Source organism: Leptinotarsa decemlineata, unplaced genomic scaffold (genome assembly GCF_025532065.1).
Source record: "Leptinotarsa decemlineata unplaced genomic scaffold, Ldec_3_MD MMD2_tig00000882_RagTag_RagTag, whole genome shotgun sequence".
NCBI classification, from domain to species: domain Eukaryota; kingdom Metazoa; phylum Arthropoda; class Insecta; order Coleoptera; family Chrysomelidae; genus Leptinotarsa; species Leptinotarsa decemlineata.
This window is the reverse complement of record NW_027412556.1, coordinates 3,709,411-3,730,054: the sequence shown is the minus strand read 5'-3', so window position 1 is coordinate 3,730,054 and position 20,644 is coordinate 3,709,411. Positions and strand designations below refer to the sequence as shown.

Here is a 20,644-nt window from a genome sequence, read left to right as displayed (position 1 = left end):
TCATTGCTCTGACACACATTTCTACTGAAATGGGTTAGATTCCAAAAGAAAATTATAGAAATAAATTACTGAATTTTGAAAACTATCTATAATTATTTCAAGAAAATATAAAATGATTTCTTTTGGAATAAACATTGGAAAGAGGAGCCACAATATCTGCAGAATTTGTTTTCGCACTTATGATACTGATGGAGTGAGAGTTCGCTTTGCTCCAAGTCCGACAGGTAATCCTTTCAGCTATTTAGGGAGAATAATAATTTATATAATTGTAGGTTATTTGCACCTTGGAGGCTTGAGGACAGCATTGTATAATTTTTTATTTGCCAAAAAGCACAATGGAAAATTCATTTTACGAATTGAAGATACAGACCAAACTAGATTGGTTGCAGGGGCTACCGAGCAACTACAACGGGATCTGGAATGGTCTGGCATACATATTGATGAAGGTCCATCTCAAGGTGGACTTGCGGGGCCATATCTTCAGTCCCAGAGACTGAATATATATAGGTAAACGTTGAAAGAACAAAAACATTGATAAACTCAGTTTTAGTATGTAGAAATCAAAACTCGACTATAATTCAGGAATTATACATATAATATGTGAAACACAATTCCTTGATGAATTGATTCAAATAAATTCAGATGAAAATGCTCCAGGAAGTTAGTGTGTCATGATAAATACTTGAATAATCAATTATTTGCCTCAAGTGGAATTTCATATATGCATTGTTTTGGTCTTGCTCTCCCCAGCACTCAATCTAATAGAGTGCACACTCTCAAATATTAGATTTTATCCTGAATCCTGAATAAGGGCACTGAAATGATTCCATCACAAACTACTTATAAGTTGTTTGTGTATTCTATTTTAACTTTGCTGGATGGTACCAAATGATATGATTTGTATTCCAGTAATTCGAATTTAAACAAATCAGACTTGAAAATATAAGTTTATCTCCTGTAAAGTAACAAAAATGGACCATTCTTCAGTTTTCAATATAGTCTTTATTTGAGATTTGATCATTTAATAATATAATATTAAAAACAAATTTATTGATGTTGGTGTCACTGCTCAAATATAAATGTCAAATATCAATAGGCGTTTTCCATTGATACAAATAGGGGTACCACCAGTGTCAGATTTTGCAGTTGGGGCAGTTTTGAAGGAACATGAATACAGAACATGTCACTCAAAAACCTTATTACTATAACAGAAGAAATAATCTACTGGAATACAGAATACTATTATTAGTTTTCCAGTATTTCGAAGTTACTGATAGAAGTAATTACAAATTTGTGATGAATAATTATTATGGATTCAAATCCTTATAATTTCAACCTAAAATCCAAGCTAATTTTTATGTACTTTATCATTATTGAAGACATAATTATAGTATTATATCAGAATGCATAAGAAACTTGGGAAGACCATGTACCATGAAAGGTAGAACTGGAATAGAATAAATCCAAAACAAATACTGTTCCCAAATATCAGAATTGCAACATTCTTCTTGACGCGCGTTTCAACAACCAAGTTGGCTTCTTTATGATATGAAGTACACTTCACTGTATTTTTGGTGTTTGGGAACAGTGACTATTATTGTCTTTCATAACATTTGTATCGTGTGTACACATTCAGAATAATGAAAATCATTTGTGTGAGGTCTCTGAACTTGAATGTTTACTTCAATGAGTAAGATTTTCTGAGTAGAAAATGCTGTACCTAAAATTATCGATCAGTTCGAAAGCTGTCTTTCTCCTTGAAAAAGGTCATGTTCAATCAGGTTCCTGAATTGTAATGTTTAATATTTTTGGTTTTTATATCTAAAATGGGAATAACATGAAATTTTGTTTAGGGAACAAGTTCAAGTGCTATTAGAAAATGGTTCGGCCTATCATTGTTTTTGTACTGAGAGAAGATTGCAATTATTAAGAAGAGAGGCATTAAAAAAACAGGAAATTCCTAAGTATGACAATCGTTGTCGACATCTATCTACCGAAGAAGTAGAGAGAAGGTTAGAAAAAGGGGAAATGTCATGCATCCGGTTTAAGGTTGGTATTATTTCGGTTGGTACTAGATTCCGCTGAGTAGGAACGTTGGGAGAAATGCATGTTTTGTATTTTATTTCCAAACATTAGTTTATTCACTATTTTGGGAAATTCGAATCGAGTTATACTCACGGTCATTCACATGCTGTGTGTAGTAAACCAACAGAGGAAATGAATACTAATTCCCGTAAAGTTCATGAAGACTGCTCCTTTCCATAAAAATCATGAGACCAAACAAGAAGCAGCTGATCCTCTTGATTTCACAAACGGTACCCCACAAACTCATTCCATGAAAATTTGAAATACTTTTTCTAGAATTTCATCATCTTCACAAGCGGTACTTCACAAACTCATTCCATGAAAATTTGAAATACTTTTTCTAGAATTTCACCCAGTCAGAATAAAAAAAATATTTTGGTGGATACCCGGAATGTTCGCTAATATAAAAGCGATCAAAGTGATAAAAAAAAATTGAGTAAATTTCTGTTAATTGAACATCCCGTTTGAGTTGAGAAAATTCATAGCAATTAAACGTTTAGCTGTGTGACTTGCAAAGGAAATGAGAAAGATATCAAGGAAGACATTTACTATTATTTTTCCGTTGTTTTATTTCATAATATTTCATTTTATTCATTTTTAGTATGATTTATCATTGTGTCATTCTTCTGATTATTCCAATCATAAAACCAGTGAGATCCATAAATCAGTTTCTGTTTAAGACACATCCGTTGGTGACACGGATTTATTGTATTTTAAGAAATCTCTACATGCTAAAGAGGGTCACAACAAATGGTGTCAGCTGTGGGGTGTGTACTGTGTCAAAGTGTCAGATGTGGGATAGGTACTGTTGAAAATAGAATTCTAGCCCACATAGGGAAAGTCAATGCATATGTTTGGATGAGTTTCCATGGTCAAGTTCAGTTATATTTGATTATGTTCAGTTGTGGCTATGATGTGGAAGCCACAACTCTATAACTGAACACAACCAAACATTTAACATATTTTAGGATAGATTGTTATTTATGGTTTATTCGCATTTGACGCACCATGACAGTGTGGCTGTACCTATCTGTTCAACATATAGTGCGTTTCTTTAATGCCCCCCCTTTTATTTTTTAAACGGGTCAACTCAAAAAATTTAAATTTGGGATAATGAAATTAATGCATGAATACTTTATTTTGAAGTGAAATTGACAGATTGATGAAGCTTTCAAGATGGCGACTGGGCGCCATCTGGGAAAAAAATTAAATGGAAAGGGGGGTCTTGTGACACATCTTTCCAAAGCTCCTGACAAATGCTTCACAACCCTAGAATTTAATGTCAATATCTTCAACTACTACAAAATGGCGGAATTTTTAATAATTGCCTGAATACATTGACATTTAACTACATAATATGAGGTAATTAGCTTGAGGTCAGTTCAGAAGATGCTCGAAATGGTAGTCTTGAACTTCTTGACATATGAACAGCCTATCCGATATTTCACGCCGAATATTTTCGAACACAGTACCGTTCATATCTCTACAAATATTTATCATTCTCTGTCGTATATCCAATATTGAAGCAGGTTCAGTTTCGTACACCTTTTGCTTCAAATATCTCCTTAAAAAAAGTCCAAAGGTGTCAAATCTGGCGAGCGGGCTGGCCATTCTGTAGGACCTCAACGGCCAATCCAACGACCGGGAAAAGTAGTATCCAAATAGTTTCTCACTTGTCTGGAGTAATGTGGTGGTGCTCCATCTTGTTGGAATTCAATATCCATATTGAATTCATTAGGATTCGCTTCGACGATTTCAGTGATGAGAGGGTCAACAGTAGTTTCCAGCATATTCAAATACAGTTCTGTTAAATTTTGATCAACAAATAGCGGTCCAACGATATGATTTCCCAACATTCCTGCCCAAACGTTGATTTTTTCTGGATATTGGGTATGCGTCTCCCGGAAAACGTGAGGGTTGGTGTCACTTCAGTAACGGCAATTTTGTCTGTGAACATTGCCGTTTAAAAAAATGTACATTCGTCACTAAAACAAATATTGTGGATATAGGTAGGATGCCTTGCAATGGTTTCCGTCATGATTTCGCAGAATTCTGTTCTTCGATCAGGGTCATCTTCAGTTAATTGGTGTACCATTTTAATTTTGTATGGATGATACCTATTCCTCTTCAAAAGTCTCCACACAGTAGAATGAGACATCTCACAAACAGTCGCGACGGAATAAGTAGACTGTTCATGTAGATAACGGATTCTCTCGTTGAATTATGTAACACCTGTTTTGAACAAATAAACACTTAACAATATATAAAATATGTATGATTCATGAATAAAATATTGAAAAGCAATAAAATTACAAAGTGTATGTGATGAATGAAATATTAATGTTGAAGCCAATATATTTATTTTCATTTCCCTATTTATTATTATCTGGTTCTTTCAATTCCAATATTATTATGACTGAGGGAAGTTTTGTTTCACTTTTGTAACATATACTTATTCTGTTAGAGCATTTTGGGTTTGTTGTTACAATTTGGGTGTCTTCTTAACTGAAATTTAATTTGGATTTTGAATATCATTTTATTTGATTGAATTCTCATTCCAGATAAGTGAAAAAGAAGAAAGTTTTGATGATTTGATTTATGGAAAAATCGCATACAACATTTCCCTCAACGAGGGCGATCCAGTTATCATGAAAACAGACGGTTTTCCAACTTACCATTTCGCGAATGTAGTGGATGATCATTTAATGAAAATATCTCACGTTTTGAGAGGGGTCGAATGGCAGATTTCTACCACGAAACATCTTTTACTTTATAGGTGACATAACATTTCAGTTTACTCTTGGAGAAGGGTTCAAGCTTTCTCTCTGGGGGGAGGGGTGAACGAATACGATATTTTTTTTTAGTTTTGATATCGAAATATTGACTGTTTCTAGGGCATTTGGCTGGATACCTCCTTCATTCGGGCATCTGCCTCTCTTGATGAACTCTGACGGATCCAAATTGAGTAAACGTCAAGGAGACATCAAAATAAGCCATTATAGAGAAAGCAATATCTTCCCTTTGGCTTTGATAAATTTCATTGTTTATTCAGGAGGAGGATTTACCAAGGATTTGGAAAGGAATATCAAACCAAAATGTTACACCATCGATGAGTTAGCAAGTCAGGTAATTATCAGAATTTTCAGTTTTTCACGTCATATAGCTCAAGTCAGAAAAGTATTGAGGTGTTTGGTATTGTGGATATGTGGAAAAATGTATGGTTATTTTATGTTTATTGTGATTTCTTTTTCTAAATCATCAAACAAACATGTTGGAAACCTCCAAAAAAAGTCAGAAAAAAGATGACTACAATAAAAACTCTTCATGAAGTTACATAGTGCATACACATAATTTTCTTTCATATACAACCTGGAAAAAATCTGTTGAAACGACTACTTTCACATGAAAATTGAATTGCACATGAGAAAAAATTCTTCCCGAACAATTACTTTAATAGTAGTATAGTTAATATTAGTTTTTCCCATTCAGTTTGTACTACAAATATTCGTGTTCAAATCGAAACAGATATCATTCATAGGAATGCTACACAATGTGATATATGAAAGAGTAATGATATGAAATGTCATTCATATGGAACAGCCTCAGTGGTGTACTTTGAAGTATCGGGACAAAACACTTGCCTTATCTCCTAATCAGCACTCATTTCTGTCACAACATAACGTCTATATGTCACCGAAACAGGCATATTTGATATTGCCATGGTGAGAGTACTTATTCATCTTCAAACTGTTCATTAATCCCATCCGTAGAAGTTTTATTTGAACTGATAATTAACAAATATGGTTAATTATCAATTGATGCTGTTTATTTAGTCCACTTTGCATGATGTCAACATAATTGTCAGCTTCCTTTTTCAATAACCACTTCATAGCAATGTCTTTTGCAGTTCGACATCACCAGAATTAATTCACATTCCGGAAAATTGATGAATGACCGTTTATTGGAATTCAATAGACTAGAATTGAGGAGGAAGTTGCAAAATGAAAAGGAGTTACACAATATGGTGCAACAAGTGAAAACATTACTAAAAACAACTTTTGCCCAAAGGTAGATGCTACTATTCATTGTCTACTAGTTTTAAAATCAGAATTTCAGAGTGGAAGATGGTTCCTTAAAATTTGACGATGACCATATTCGGAACGTCCTGTTGTGGTCTTCTGAAAGGATATCCAAATTGTCCGATTTAGTTAGTGAGGATTTGGCATTTATTTGGGTCGTTCCTTCAAACCATCACATCGTCAGTAAGGAAGTTGATACTATCAAATCATTGAAAACAATGTTGGAAGGCATCGAGGAGCAGGGGGACACCAAAGATTTGAATGCTATTTTGAAAACTTTCTCCCAAGAACATGGAATCAAATTCGCCGCACTCATGAAAATGTTGAGGCATATTCTGAGTGGTCTCAAGGTAAGAAGATTTTGAAAAAATAGTCTAGACTGATTTAGGAAGAGATTAGGGAAGATATAGGTATCAAATATTAGAAATAGTCATGATAGACATAATTCACCAGATTAACTTTCAATCTACCTCATTTGCCAATCTCAATGTGAAATAATACACAAATGGAGTATTTTCTAACTATTGGGAAAAGTTGCCTACCATGAAACCGTCTAATTTCCAAAACAATTGAGAAATTCGAGAAAATTTGCCTCGTCATTTATTGAGGAGGCTATTATTTTACAATAAGATCATTTTGGTTTTCATTGCAGAAGTAGGTACTCAGCAGCGCTTTTCTCATTCTTAGAAAAATTATATCCAATATGTGAATGATACTCAAGTTGCAAATCAGTATTTTGTGTTTTATAAAGCATTTGTTTGGGTTATTTATAAAAACCACATGAAAGGTGGCCATTATTTATAGAAATGAAATTTGTCGTCAGGAGGAGTGGTTCATAACTTAGAGTGTTTTGGTAACGTCATAAAGGTCAATGACATCTATGCCGCTCTGGCCTTGTGTACTCCTTCCTGACTGGGGTATTGATGAACAAACTGTTCATTTTAACAGACGTCGTGGGGCCTTCACTCAACCGAGCGACGGGGCCTTCTGAATCGAGTGGGGTCGTCTATAGTGTAATCTACAGCTTCCCTAACTAATGGGTTATCATGAGTTTCCGCTGACTCGAAAACTCTCTGATTCCTCAACTGAATGGACTGCTGTATGGTTAACAGCTTCAAATCTCTGCGGATGGCTTCATTCCGCACGAACCATGGAGCATTCACCAGCATCCTGAGAAGATTGTTTTGCAATCTCTCCAGAATGGAGAGGTTTGTCGGAGCGGTTTGTCCCCAAGCGCCTGAAGCATACATAATGACAGGCTTGAACATCGTGTTATATAGTAAAATCTTATTCCTAAGATTGAGCTTGGACTTTCGATTGATCAGAGGATAGAGTTTGGATATCCTAATTTGTACTTTGTCCTTGATGTAGTCAACGTGATTTACCCAGGTGAGTCGGCGGTCTACCCAAAGACCTAGGTATTTGACTCGCGTTTGCCATTCGATCTCCCTGTCTGAAATCGTGACTCTTGTATCTGGCGAAACGTTGCGCCTCCCCAAATCTATCGCCTGAGTTTTTCCCGAATCTTCCATTCCAGGTACCAGCGTTCGAGGTCGTCCAATGCACGTTGCATGTAGACGACCGCCAACCCCCGTCCCATGGAAGAAGCGAGGAGAGCCGTATCATCGGCGTATAGGGAAACCTTCACGTGATCGAACCTCGGAAGGTCGCTCACGTAAAGGCTGTACAATAGTGGAGACAGCACAGCTCCTTGAGGCACTTGGATTTCCCTGACGGGAGACAGGGTTCCTTCAACTCGGACCTGAAATGATCTGCCCTTCAGAAAGGACCTAATCCACCGGATCAGGCCCTGAGGCAGGCCGAAATCGAGCATTTTGTGTAATAAGCCTTCGTGCCATACTCGGTCGAAGGCTTTTGAAATGTCCAGGACTGTCTTCCTATTATTTAGCTCTGAGATGGAGTTTTCGACCAGTCTCAAGGCCGGCAGCTCGGTGGAGTGTGCCCTCCTGAAACCGAATTGTTCATCAGGCAGAACATTTCGGTCTTCAACTTCTTCAGTTAGCCTTTGTAGCACAACACGTTCAGCCAGCTTAGCCGTTGAGCAAAGCAGACTAATTGGACGATGATTCTGGGGAAACAGCGGGTTCTGGCCCTGTTTCGGGATCATGACAACTACGGCATGCTTCCATCTTCGGGGGAAGTATCTGAGGGCGATTGAGCTGTTTATGATGTCCAATAAATATCTGATAAAGTTCTCCGGGAGGTGCTTCAACAACCTATTGTTGATTGAATCAATTCCCGGAGCCTTCTTGGGTTTGGAGGCTCTGATGTACCCCTTCAGTTCTTCCTCCGTAGCTGGACGGATCACATCGTCATCATTTTCCCTGAGGATACGCTGAACTCATTGTTCCCGCCGGATATCACAGTCAATATCATCATCCGGATCAACATAATTGAAAATCGGAATTCCTTCTGAGTATTTCATTTCTCTTCCTAAGTTGGAACGAACAACAAAATGTCACTCCATCTAGTGGACGAGGTACTAACCAACTGCATATCCATAATTTGCTCGATTGCTCTGAATAAGTAAGACTGGCAGTAAACAAATCTTGTTAACTGCCAGTCTTCAAGCATGGCTCACTGACTAATAAGCAAGATTTATTTGTTTATTAAATTTTATATTAAGAAGCAATTTGGAAAAGCATTCAAAAATATTTCATATTTTTGTTATTTTATTTAATTTCAAAGGGTTTGAAAGTTGGATAGATAACGAACGATGAAAAAACTGCAGGAGGGTGTGATTTGAACGCACGATCGATTACCAGTTTAGAAGCCCAGATTTCGACCACTATTCTATCACGCTCCTTACAAACCAAAGTGACATAAAGCTTTTAGAGGTTCCACTTGCTCTCATTTTGTTATTAATTGTCGCACTTTTGTGCTCGAAGAATTTGATAGTAAAATACGTGATATTATGGAACATACCATTTTAGTGACAAATCTTGCCTGAGCTACCTTTTTTGTTACTTTGGGTGGTTTGGGTTCATACATATCTACTTATTTTGCTAACCTTTCTTCCTTCTGTAAACGGTGTTCAAAAAATAGAAGGGCTATTTTGCAAGTGTGTAGTTGAGGCAAATAGAAGCAATTTACTGAAATATAAGTGTTTTTTGTAACTTAGGTAACACTTGTTATCTGTTATGTCAAGATATTTCAGGACTGAGTCTTTTTCGATTTATAATCATGAAATTTCAGGAGGGACCAAGTGTCGCTGAAATGATGGTGATATTGGGAAAGAAAAATACACTGGATAGGTTGGAAAATTGTATAAATAACGCAAAGACCTGAGGTGAATACATATTTAATGAAGAAGGTATACAGTAGAATAAACAATACAAAATGGTTCCTTGAATGCTTTCGCTGTACCTCTTTAGAAGAAAGTCATTTGATTGTAAATCATTGTATAAAAATGCAACCGAGTGCGAATGTATATAAAAAATAGAAAAATATTGCGATTTCATTTATATTTGTGTTTTCCCTAATCGACCGAATTCAACGGAGAAAGTATCTGCTTTTAAAAATATCACCCTGGAAAGTGTTTGTTTCCTCAAAAAAATAGCTTTGACTAGTTTATAAAAATTTCATTCAGAATTGCCAATTTGAATATCTGTTTGAAACCTGTCCTTCCGTTAACCAGCTGTCGCCCCCCTCCCGCACGAACGACAACCTCCCAACAGTCAAAACTTGTGAGAGCTGGGGATTAACGAGGTCTTACCTTTTAACGTGCGATTTCTAGCACGGATTGGACGATAGGCAGTGAAAATCGATCGTTCGATTTCGCGGCTCGAATCACCCGACGGTCGATTGAAACCAAAACCAAATTCTCCTATTCATGCCTTTACATTTTCAAGTTCGTTCCCTACCAGAGGGATAGAGTAGCAAAATTATTCTTCTTCCGATAAGCGCGGCCCGCTGAGAAGGGCCCCCTGATGTTAGCGGGTTGCGCTAACCCAGAAGAGCCGTGTGCCAAACCTTATGCACACCATCTTAGGAACTTGATATTCAAAGATCAGTGCAACTATCGTGATTGGCCGGATACTTCTGGAACAAACCACTCATGCCAACCCAACCGCTTCCGTTTCACCATATGTGAATTATACTCTTGAAAAACTCCAACTACCATATCATTTTTCATCTCTCACATTGACAATGAAATCAAGTTTTGTTTTGTAGAGATCGACACTGCGCAGTTTTTCGAATCGCGAGGTTATTCATGTTCAGCAGTGAACTACAGGCCATTTCCAAAATTATTCAAGGGCTTTAACACGTTCTATATTGGTCCATCTGGTGTGTTGTTTGAGATCAATTTTCTGAATTAACAGTTTTCCCGCATTTGTTCACTTGCTGGTTTCTTCTCGTTGGATTTCGATAATAGTCTGTAATTGTCTTTGATGCAGGACTTGCTCAGGGTTTGCGAACAGATACATTTCGGATTCATTGTTTGCATTCCATAGTTTGACGTTTACCCTGTTTGGGTAAGTGTTTGTTCTAAGAGCTCTTCAGAATAGCTGTTTTGCTAAAGATCCCAGTGGATGGAGTACAGTTTTTGTTGGGACTCTCATGGTCATTGGATATTGTCAAGATATTTAGTAATCAAGCATAGTGTAACAAAATATTTCAGATGCCTATGCGAGAGTTTCAAAGTGCGTATTTGAGTCCTAATTTTTATCAGTCTAGTTTTATGGAGCTTACTATTGTTAACAAGTCTATAACTTTTTCAAGGAAAACAAACACTTTCATCTAAGAGCAATTTTTTGTTATTATTTGAAAGACATTTTTGTGTTTCTTGCTGTTTTTTGGAAACTTGATTTTTCACAATCTGAAAAATAAACAAAGCTGAATTTACGGAGAATCTGCTGAAGTGTAATAGAAGGCAAACTTAAAAGTTCATCCCGAAAAGTTATTGCGCAATATAAACCACTGAAGATTCCAATTAGTCACTATATTGTGACTGCCATTGCCATTGCTAAGACAAGAGGTTAGAAAGGGAAATATGAACATAAACTGAGTCCTTGGAAAATATCTTGTATCTGTATTTATGTACCTAGACTATCGAATGTAATATCTGAACATTTAATTTTTTACCTCTGACTTGTATTCGTATGAGATGTTTTTACTAGTGAATTTTTGGGTTATGACAACGAATAACGTGTATGTGTTTCCCTTGCAATTTTGAGTGTAAGACGGAGGATATATCTAAATACGTTCATATTTTCATATATATTCCTAAATGATATGCTTCCTGAATATCTCAAAGATCAGTTCTCAAGTAACATCCATTCATATAATACAAGAAATACGACTGATATTCAACTAAAGATGTATAAAATCTAAAGAAATGAACTTTAAACGTTTAAGCCAATCCCGAATATACCTACACAGTAGGTTGAATGGACTGACGCCTATCAGAAAACAACTACTCCCCTGGCTAATACCACGAAGGGCGTTGGATTACATCCGACAGGCGTCAGCGCAGGAATCTTGAAAATTTCCTGCATAAGCAAATTTTTACAAAATAACATTGATTTCTAAGTAATAATTTGATAACTTCATTAAAATATTCATTCTAGTTTTTTTCTTTCATCATAATATATCCACTTTATGCAGAGTTCACATGAAATTAATATAATTTCATAATTCCTGTTATTAACCAATTATGATGATCTGTTTGTGTTGTATTATTTGATATTTGTATTCAATAGCTTCATAAACTCTCTATTATTGTTATTATTATTATAAGCTTGAAAAGTGACGTTTTCAAATTTTGATAACTTGAAAATTTAAAATTTCAAAGTTATCCTTGCAAGTACATCTTTCATGAAGTGTATCACATTCTTTCATATTAGTTTTATCATTCGTTTTGCTGTTGAAAATATAACTGGTTATTTTATTTCTGTCATTTGTTCAAAAACTTTGTTTCTTATTTATTTTTCAAGAGAGAAATCACACATTCTAGTACGCTTGAAGGAATAGAAAGAAGGCTGAAAGTATTTTCAAGGAGAAATATCAATTTTTCATTGACAAGTGAACAAATAACACAAGAAATATAGAGAAAAGTTAACTCTATTGCCCTTATTTTGGCATTTCAGCTCAACCTAATCTTAGTTTTAATTTTTTCAGATTGTGGGAAGCTGAAAACCCTAAACAAAAGTCATCTATTCTCCACAAAAATGTTATCAAATAATATAATTTTTCAACCATGTTACCCAGACAACAATGGGTGAATAATTTGAGACATTAATTTCGAAATAACCACCGAAAAAGTAAAAATTTATCGAAAAATTTTCTTACTATAAATTGACAGGGGGTCTGTATTATTGTTTTTTGGTGATTCCACATTTTATTTGAATTTCAATAATGTAGGGACGAATACATTTGAATACAAAATCAGGAAATATTTTGGAAAGAAAGATTCTGGATTTCTGCTTCTCCATCTTTAGGTGTATATAAAAATGTGGGAATCTCTAGAGGTGAGCAATAATTTCAAAAATTAACTCTTTACAAATATGTGTAGCCCATGCTTTTTTCAGTTTGTGTATGAAAGTAACTCAATTGTTTTTTCCTTTCTTTGGAAAATTCCCACATTTTTTGTATAAAAATGGAGAAGTGGAAAGCCAAAATGCTTCTTTCACAAAAATTAATCCCTCCTAAAATATACCCCTCTCAATTTAAACAGCACCTAAACTTATAAATTTATCAAGATTGCTCTATCGGGTTTTGCCTTCATTCTGCAAATAATACAAAGGTTTCTTCGTTTAGAAGTCAAGATGATTGCATGGATTCAATAGTGATGTTTCGAAAATCGGGTAAATTATACATTCAACAATTTATTTCGATAGTAGATTTTTAACCTATGACATTGCATGAATCTCATGAAAATAGTATTTCAAGTCACAGCATTACTAGAGCACTATTTCTCGATGCACGTTTCGCAAATCAAGTTAGCATCATCAGGAGATGCTGCCATCAATTGGTTTCATTAGATTCATGTTGATATATTAATGAAGTAAGGAAGCCACAAGGAAAGAAGATCGGTTGGAAAAAATTATAAGAGAATTTCTGAATTCTTAGACTGACCATGCGAAATATCAATTGAAACATTCTGTGTTTCTGTGTGGCGTAATAAATAAGGGTAGATAGTTTTGGATGAAAAGGCAATAAATGTAATGATTATCATTGTTTCACCATCAATAAGGTTGACATATTCCACTTTTTAAGGCTTTGAGTTGTGTGACCATTAAAATCAACAAGAAATAATTTTCTAACTAACACTAATACCTAAGAACTAGATATAGGAATTTAAAAAATCAGTAACATTTAAACAAGCTTAAAATCATACATTTTGAATGATAAAACTCTATAACAGTATGTACACATCTAAAGGAAGAGAAGCTACTCTATACTACCTTCTATGTCTATATTCCCATTGCAATGATGGTGATTGTTCTCAATGGGGTTGTCAGCTTTGTAAAAATATACTTGTAGACCGAAATAAGAAGAAATGAAACAACTCGAAGCTAAACGTGAACGCAGGTCAGTTGCAAAAAATATGTTTTGAATATTTTTATAAAAGTGAGAGAGATTGCTGAGATTATGAACGTGTTAAAAAAACGTGTTTGTCACATATTAAATCGACATTTAGATTAGATTAGATTGTTGGGGAGCTGGCCCATGGCCTGATTCACTGCTCCTTGGTAATTAGAGCAGGTCTTCCGTGAATCTGGGCGGTGGTTTCTTCATGATCTCTTTCACCTGCTTCATTCCTGGTAGCTTATTCCACCAATCTATCGATTTGGCTTGCATCCATGAATTTATACATGCTTTCGCTATCTCGCAGCCCCAAGCGACTTTTTTGTTCCCTCATCTGAAAATTGCGCTTGGAGAACAAAATTTTCGTCAAATGAAGAGGCAATCACTTTCGTGAACAATGATTTCACAGAGAAAAACGCTGAGAACTATGAGACTGTGATGAAAAAAAAAAAATACTAAAAATGTCTTGTATCTTCGTTAGGTCGGAACTTTTTTTAGACCACTGTCATATCGTATGCAGTGTTTTATTTAAGTTTCTATGCAATATGTTTCATGGACTCAGATTAATCTTTACTTCCCTACTAATATTATGAACGCGAATGTAAGTTTGTTTGTTACGGATTCACGCGAAAACTACTCAACCGACCATTATGAAATTTTGTACTCATGTTCTTGGAGGTATTAGAAGTAACATAGAATACTTTTCATTAAAAGAAAATTTAAGTAAGATGAAAAAATGTTTTGTCAAAAAATCTCAAAATCTAGCTACTTTAACGTCATCTAGCATTCCAGTAGTGAAGTTCCAACCCTCAGTACCGTAATACCGTCGCACTGTATTATTCACAGTCACGATAATATCCAATCCACTCCAATCCAATCTAATCCAATCAAATGACTATAGTTTCAGCTGTTTTCTATATTTATTGTTATTTTCTTCTGTCATTTTTATTTTTAGGTTAGGTTAAGTCAGGTTAGGTTAGGTTAGCTTAGGTTAGGTTGGGTTAGGTTAGGTTAGGTTAGGTTGGCCGTACAACATTAGTCTGGATGAAAAGAAGCGTATAATAAGGGGTCTCTTCTCGAGCAGGAAAGATACGTGGATGCGAGGCGCGACGGTACAAGTCGATAAAACCTTCACTATAGCAGAGCTATATGCGGCTACGGACAAACTGAAGAAAGGAAAGGCCCCCGGGCCAGACGGAATAATAGTAGAAGCGATAAGTCTAGCTGTGAAGGCGTTACCCGAAAACTTCCTTAGCATAATGAACCAGTTGTTAAATATGCAGAGCTTCCCAAGTAGCTGGAAAAAAGCAAAGGTGGCACTGATTCCCAAAGGTTCTGCGGAAGGGAGCATACCGAAGTTCAGAACCATATGTCTATTAGATGCCATCGGGAAGACTTTTGAGCACCTCCTCAGAAACAGACTGGAAGAAGAGCCAGAACAAAAAAACGAAATATCAAACAGGCAGTTCGGATTTAGGAAAGGACGGTCAACTGTGGATGCGGTGGCATGGGTTCTGGAACACGCGAAAGCAGACAGGAGGAAATGGACAGTGGCGATAATGCTTGACGTCCGAAACGCCTTTAATACTGCCATCTGGAGTAAAATTATTACCGGCCTTAGAGAGATAGGGATCAGCGCATACCTAGTAAACACCATTGAGAGTTACCTTAGTGATAGGGAGCTGAGCGCAAGGAAAAGTAGTATGTACATGACGCAGGGGGTTCCGCAGGGGTTGGTCCTAGGACCTACCCTGTGGAATGTCCTGTATGATAAACTCTTGAACACACAACTTCCAGAAGGATGCATCACTGTTGCCTATGCTGATGACCTGACCCTTATAGTATCGGCCTGCACTACTGAAGAACCGACTCAGAGAAATAGAGATCTGGATGACGGATTACGGCCTAGACCTTGCCCCTGAGAAAACGGAGGCAATTATCTTGAAGGGCCCACGGAAAAGGGAAGGAATTACTTTCGAGATCGGAGGGGCAGAGATAACCCCACAAAAATACGTCAAATATCTGGGTATTTGGTTGGATAGCCTTAATATATTTGGGGAGCATGTTAGGCAAACTACCAGGAAAGCCGAAAAATCAGTATCAGCGCTGACTAAGATAATGGGGAACATAAGCGGGCTGGGTAGCCAGAAAAGAAAAGTGTTATACGGGGTGGTACAATCGATCCTGATATACAGGTCTCCAATATGGGACAAGGTCACAAGAGTAGAAACATATAGGAAAATGTTGGCATCTCTTCAAAGAAGGATGCTCCTGCGAGTGGCATGTGCTTACCGCACCGCACCGGCGGAAGGCCTCTGCGTGATCACTGGCACGATCCCCATAGAGCTTTTGGTGGAAGAAAGGGCAAAAATCTATCGCCGCAGACGGGAGGAAGAGTATGAGCAGAAAATCACAAGGGAACAAACCCTGGATAACTGGCAGAAGAGATGGAATAGACATAGTGAAACGGCCCAATGGACAAAGACACTGCTGCCACAGATATGGCTAAATTGTAGACATAAAAGGTTGGACTACTTTCTGACGCAGTTTATGACAGGTCACGGCTCATATAGGGACTTACACACATAGAATTGGAAAAATTGAGGACGATAAATGCGTGTACTGTGGTTTGAGGGACACGCCAGAACATACCATCTTTGTGTGTGACAGGTGGGCTCGGGAACGCCTTCAGGTAGAAATTCAATTGGGAACGGCGATTACGGTCAGAGAAATTATGAACATCATGATTGAAAAACTGCACAACTGGAATGTATTACACAGTTACATAAGGAAAATTATGTCCGAAAAGGAAAACGAAGAACGAAGAAGGCAAGGATCTGATTCTGATGATTTTAACAGTCTGCCAGTCTAACCCGAAGTATGTCAACACTGACTTTGATTCCGGGGTAGACAAACGTGGCGAAAAGGGGGGAGTTTTAGTGGCTGCACCACTCACTCGCAGAGCCGGTCTCGAGTGTTCGAAGGTCTTTCTCCCTCCACCAAAAAAAAAAAAGGTTAGGTTAGGTTAGGTTAGGTTAGGATAGATTATTTTTCTACAGTGAAATATATTTTAACATTTGTTGTTGCAATTCAATAAAGCGTATTTTAAATGTTTGAAACTTCATCGTATGCAATAATTTTTGAAAATTGATAATGCCAGCATTAAAATATAGTTCTCATATTGATTCATTTCTATTATATTGACACTTATTTAATGGCATAAATGCGAGCGAAGCCACGAGTAAAAGCTAGTTTTAGATAATTTATATATAATTTTATATAATTCATTAGCCATTTCGTAACGAATTTTATGTTGATGAATTATGTTTGTGCTCAAAAAATACATGATTAACGAATAAAAAAATTATAAAAAATGCCTTCTTTGTGTGAATTATAAACGAAATTGATGCGATTTTCCGGACAACCCCTTTAAGAACTATTCCATCCAGCTATATTAGATATGCTTTTTAATAATTCAATTCATTAAATTATTTAGTGATATACAGGGTCATTTTATTTATAACATTTTTATAAACGTCAGATTGTCTCTGCTAAAGGTGCAAGTGCTCGTTATTTATTACTTACATATTAAAGAGCGAATAATTATGGATTCAAATAAACAATGTGTGAAAAGAAAAAGCGCATTGACTGAATGGATCATTTTAACTGTTTTGGATAAAGTTTTGATGGTGGCAGTATAAGAAATTCTGGAGTGTATTTCATCAGTTCGGACTTCCATTGTCTAATATAATATAAATTGATTTTATAACCCTGAAAAAAACCAAAAAGATTAACCGAAAATAACAATTTTATTAAACGAAAACTGAAATTACAAAGAAATAACATACAATAACAACCAAACAAATAAAAATTGAAATATTAATAAAAGCTGAAAAAAATTGAAAAATTAAAAGTATTATAACAAACAATGAAAAAATAAAAAAAAATAAAAGATTTTCAAACCAAGTTATGTCACAACGTTTCGATTGTTAGTATCCACAATCGTCTTTAGGTGATAACCGAACTTATTTCTCCGAGATCTGACTATTATAACCCGAAGACGATTGTTTTGACATAACTTGGTTTGAAAATCGTTTAATTTTTTTAATTTTTCATTTTTTGTTAATAATACTTTTAATTTTTCAGTTTTTTCAGCTTTTATTAATATTTCAATTTTTATTGTTTATTTGTTGTTGTATGTTATTTCTTTGTAATTTCAGTTTTCGTTTAATAAAATTGTTATTTTCGGTTAATCTTTTTGGTTTTTTTCAGGGTTATCAAATCATTTCATATTATATTAGACAATGGAAGTCCGAACTGATGAAATACACAACGAAACATTGTCAACCACCTTCAAACAAAATTTCTGGGGGTCTTTAATGTTTCATGCTAGACATTATATTATTCAAACTTTATGAAAATCTTTACTCAAAAAATTGCTGTCCATAAATCGGTGATATATTTTTCTTGTAAAAATGATCCACTTCAATTGTACAGCTAATAACCTGATTAGATACACCAAGGTGTTTACCAAAAACTCTTAGAGATCTAGTTTTTTCTACAGGATTTTTAACCTAATATCCTTCAAATTTTGATTGACCTAGTTAGCAGTTTTTGATTTCAAAAGTTGAAGGTTTTTCAGAGATATATAGGTACAGTGTGTCCCAAATTTCATTATCAAGAACTTCCTGCCTTCGCTAGAATTTTTTGGATTCTATTATTTCGGTAGTTTTTGATTCCTTTGATAATCCCATTTAAAAATCAATTCAGAAGTGTTTCTTATACAAAGTAAAGTAGGGTGGGAAACAAATGGTTCCTTTGAAAAAACCTTCAACAGAAATTATAGTGTTACTCACTTGTGAAGATGAAATTGACGTTCTAGATGAGTTCACAAAATGTTTGGAATAATGATGAGGTGACATTTATTCAATTTAGGATGTGTGAAATATGGAATGTTTTAAAGATTTCAAACTGGTTTTCTGAAAAAGTCTGCCACCATTGGGAACGAATTGTCTCACGTCTAACTACTCCGTTGGCAGTTTTGAGTATTCGATTGATATTTGTGAGTTTGATTTAATGGCAGAATTCATAGACAGTTTATGATCTGCAAAGGTTGCGCTATGAAATTTGAGACATACCATAAAGCAATACTCAAAATCTGTTAACTATTCATTTCAGTATTGACCCTGCAGTCATCAACGATTAAAAATGACGGTGGGAATCCTACAAGCAATAAAAGAGCAACAGGACAATCTTCAAGTTGTTGTAAATATAGAAACGTTTCAATCAATATAAAATATTTTTCACATATAGTTAGTGGGCATACTTTAAGACTGGCTATAAATCAAATCATCTAAAGGAACAATTCGGTCAGCCCAGTCTGAACTCCACACACTGTAGATTAATGGACTGACACCTATCAGAAAACTTTTACTCCCCTGGCTAATACTACGAAGGGCGTCGGATTATATTTGACAGGTGTCAGTGCAGGATTCTTCACTGAAATGATTGGAACTATTGGAAAAATAGGAACCACTTCAGTTAAAAATTCTGCACTGACACCTGTCGGATATAATCCAATGCCCTTCGTGGTATTACCCAGGGGAGTAGTTATTTTCTGATAGGCGTCAGTCCCTTAACATATAGTGTAGGGAGTTGAGACTGGCCTGAACGAATTGTTTCTTCAGATGATTTGAATATAAAATACGTTCCCTGATGAATCTGTCACTATCTCTTTCCTAATCTCTCCCAAATCTTTCAAATACCAGATAGTGACAGCTCTATTGTTGATGATATCAAGCAGATGATTCAAAAACTATATAATATACTATTTTTGCAACATCTATAAGGAGTGCCCCGTATATAAAAAAAAATGTTATGCTTCTAAGAATAACTGGTTGAGGGATAGATTTTACATATTGCTAAAGGGAAAGATAATTGCTTTTCTAATTTAGAATATGAGTTATTATCTACAGGTATATTTTAATATTCCAGGTGGGTGAAATAAGTAATTTGCTTGACCGTATATAATTCATCCAGTAAAAATTCCAAGTGATCCTAAATCATAAATATGAATATCAACAGCAGAGTATCAACAGAGCTATAAATGCTTTAAAATTTTCAAAACTTCAGTGATATCGATAATTTAGGATCACTGGTAAAAACATTGTTCCATTGTATACTCAAGAATAAATTGATTTCTTCGTTCATGATAGGTACTTGAAATATTTATACATCTACTTACATCTACATGGAAAATCACAGTAAGTCGTACAGTTTAACATACGTTCAACATCAGTAAAGTCATACAGGTACACTTAGAAAATAGTTCCATGATGAGACAATATCTGTTGTCCATTAAAATATCACGTGAGTATATAATTTGAGTATACAAAAATTAACTCGATAATATAATATTCAGCAGAGGTTAACCAGCATAGGGGAGACCGGGGTTGGAAGTCACATTTTTAGTCTTTTGCATTTTTAGTGTCCATTTTTATGAATTATCAATGAATTAATCAATAGAAAGTGTGTTTATACTCATTTGAAAAAAATATACCAATTCTTATGGAAAAGAAAGAATGTAGAATAATATACGCAATTAAAAATTACATGTAGCGGAAGCTCAAAAAGCCAACAAAAATGCAGCTCGGACACGTCGATTAGTACTTTGAAGTGCCCTTATTTTCATGCAAAAAAAATTATACAGTGTGTCTCAAATAATATGATATATGACTTCATCGATGATTTTTTTAAATAACAACCCTGTTTTTTTAATGACTTTTATTGAAGGGTTCAACAAGTTGCACATGCCTGTCAAATTTCAATTTTTTACTCCTTGTCCTTTAAAAGATATTTAACAAACATTATCTTATTCAAAAAACGAATTCAATTCAATAGTCTTCCTTCAATAAATGCTTAGAATGTCA

At 35.3% G+C, this 20,644-nt stretch overlaps 1 protein-coding gene across 1 annotated transcript; it reads left to right on the top strand.

Annotated features, from left to right (window-relative positions):
- Positions 1-94: 94 nt before the first annotated feature.
- GluRS-m (putative glutamate--tRNA ligase, mitochondrial) lies at positions 95-9,649 on the top strand. Its single transcript, XM_023158365.2, has 8 exons — positions 95-224; positions 273-507; positions 1,854-2,049; positions 4,647-4,861; positions 4,980-5,211; positions 5,993-6,153; positions 6,202-6,514; positions 9,381-9,649. Exons 1-8 carry the CDS (start codon positions 113-115, stop codon positions 9,471-9,473), a joined length of 1,557 nt encoding a protein of 518 aa, XP_023014133.2. The 5' UTR covers positions 95-112; the 3' UTR covers positions 9,474-9,649.
- Positions 9,650-20,644: the final 10,995 nt, after the last annotated feature.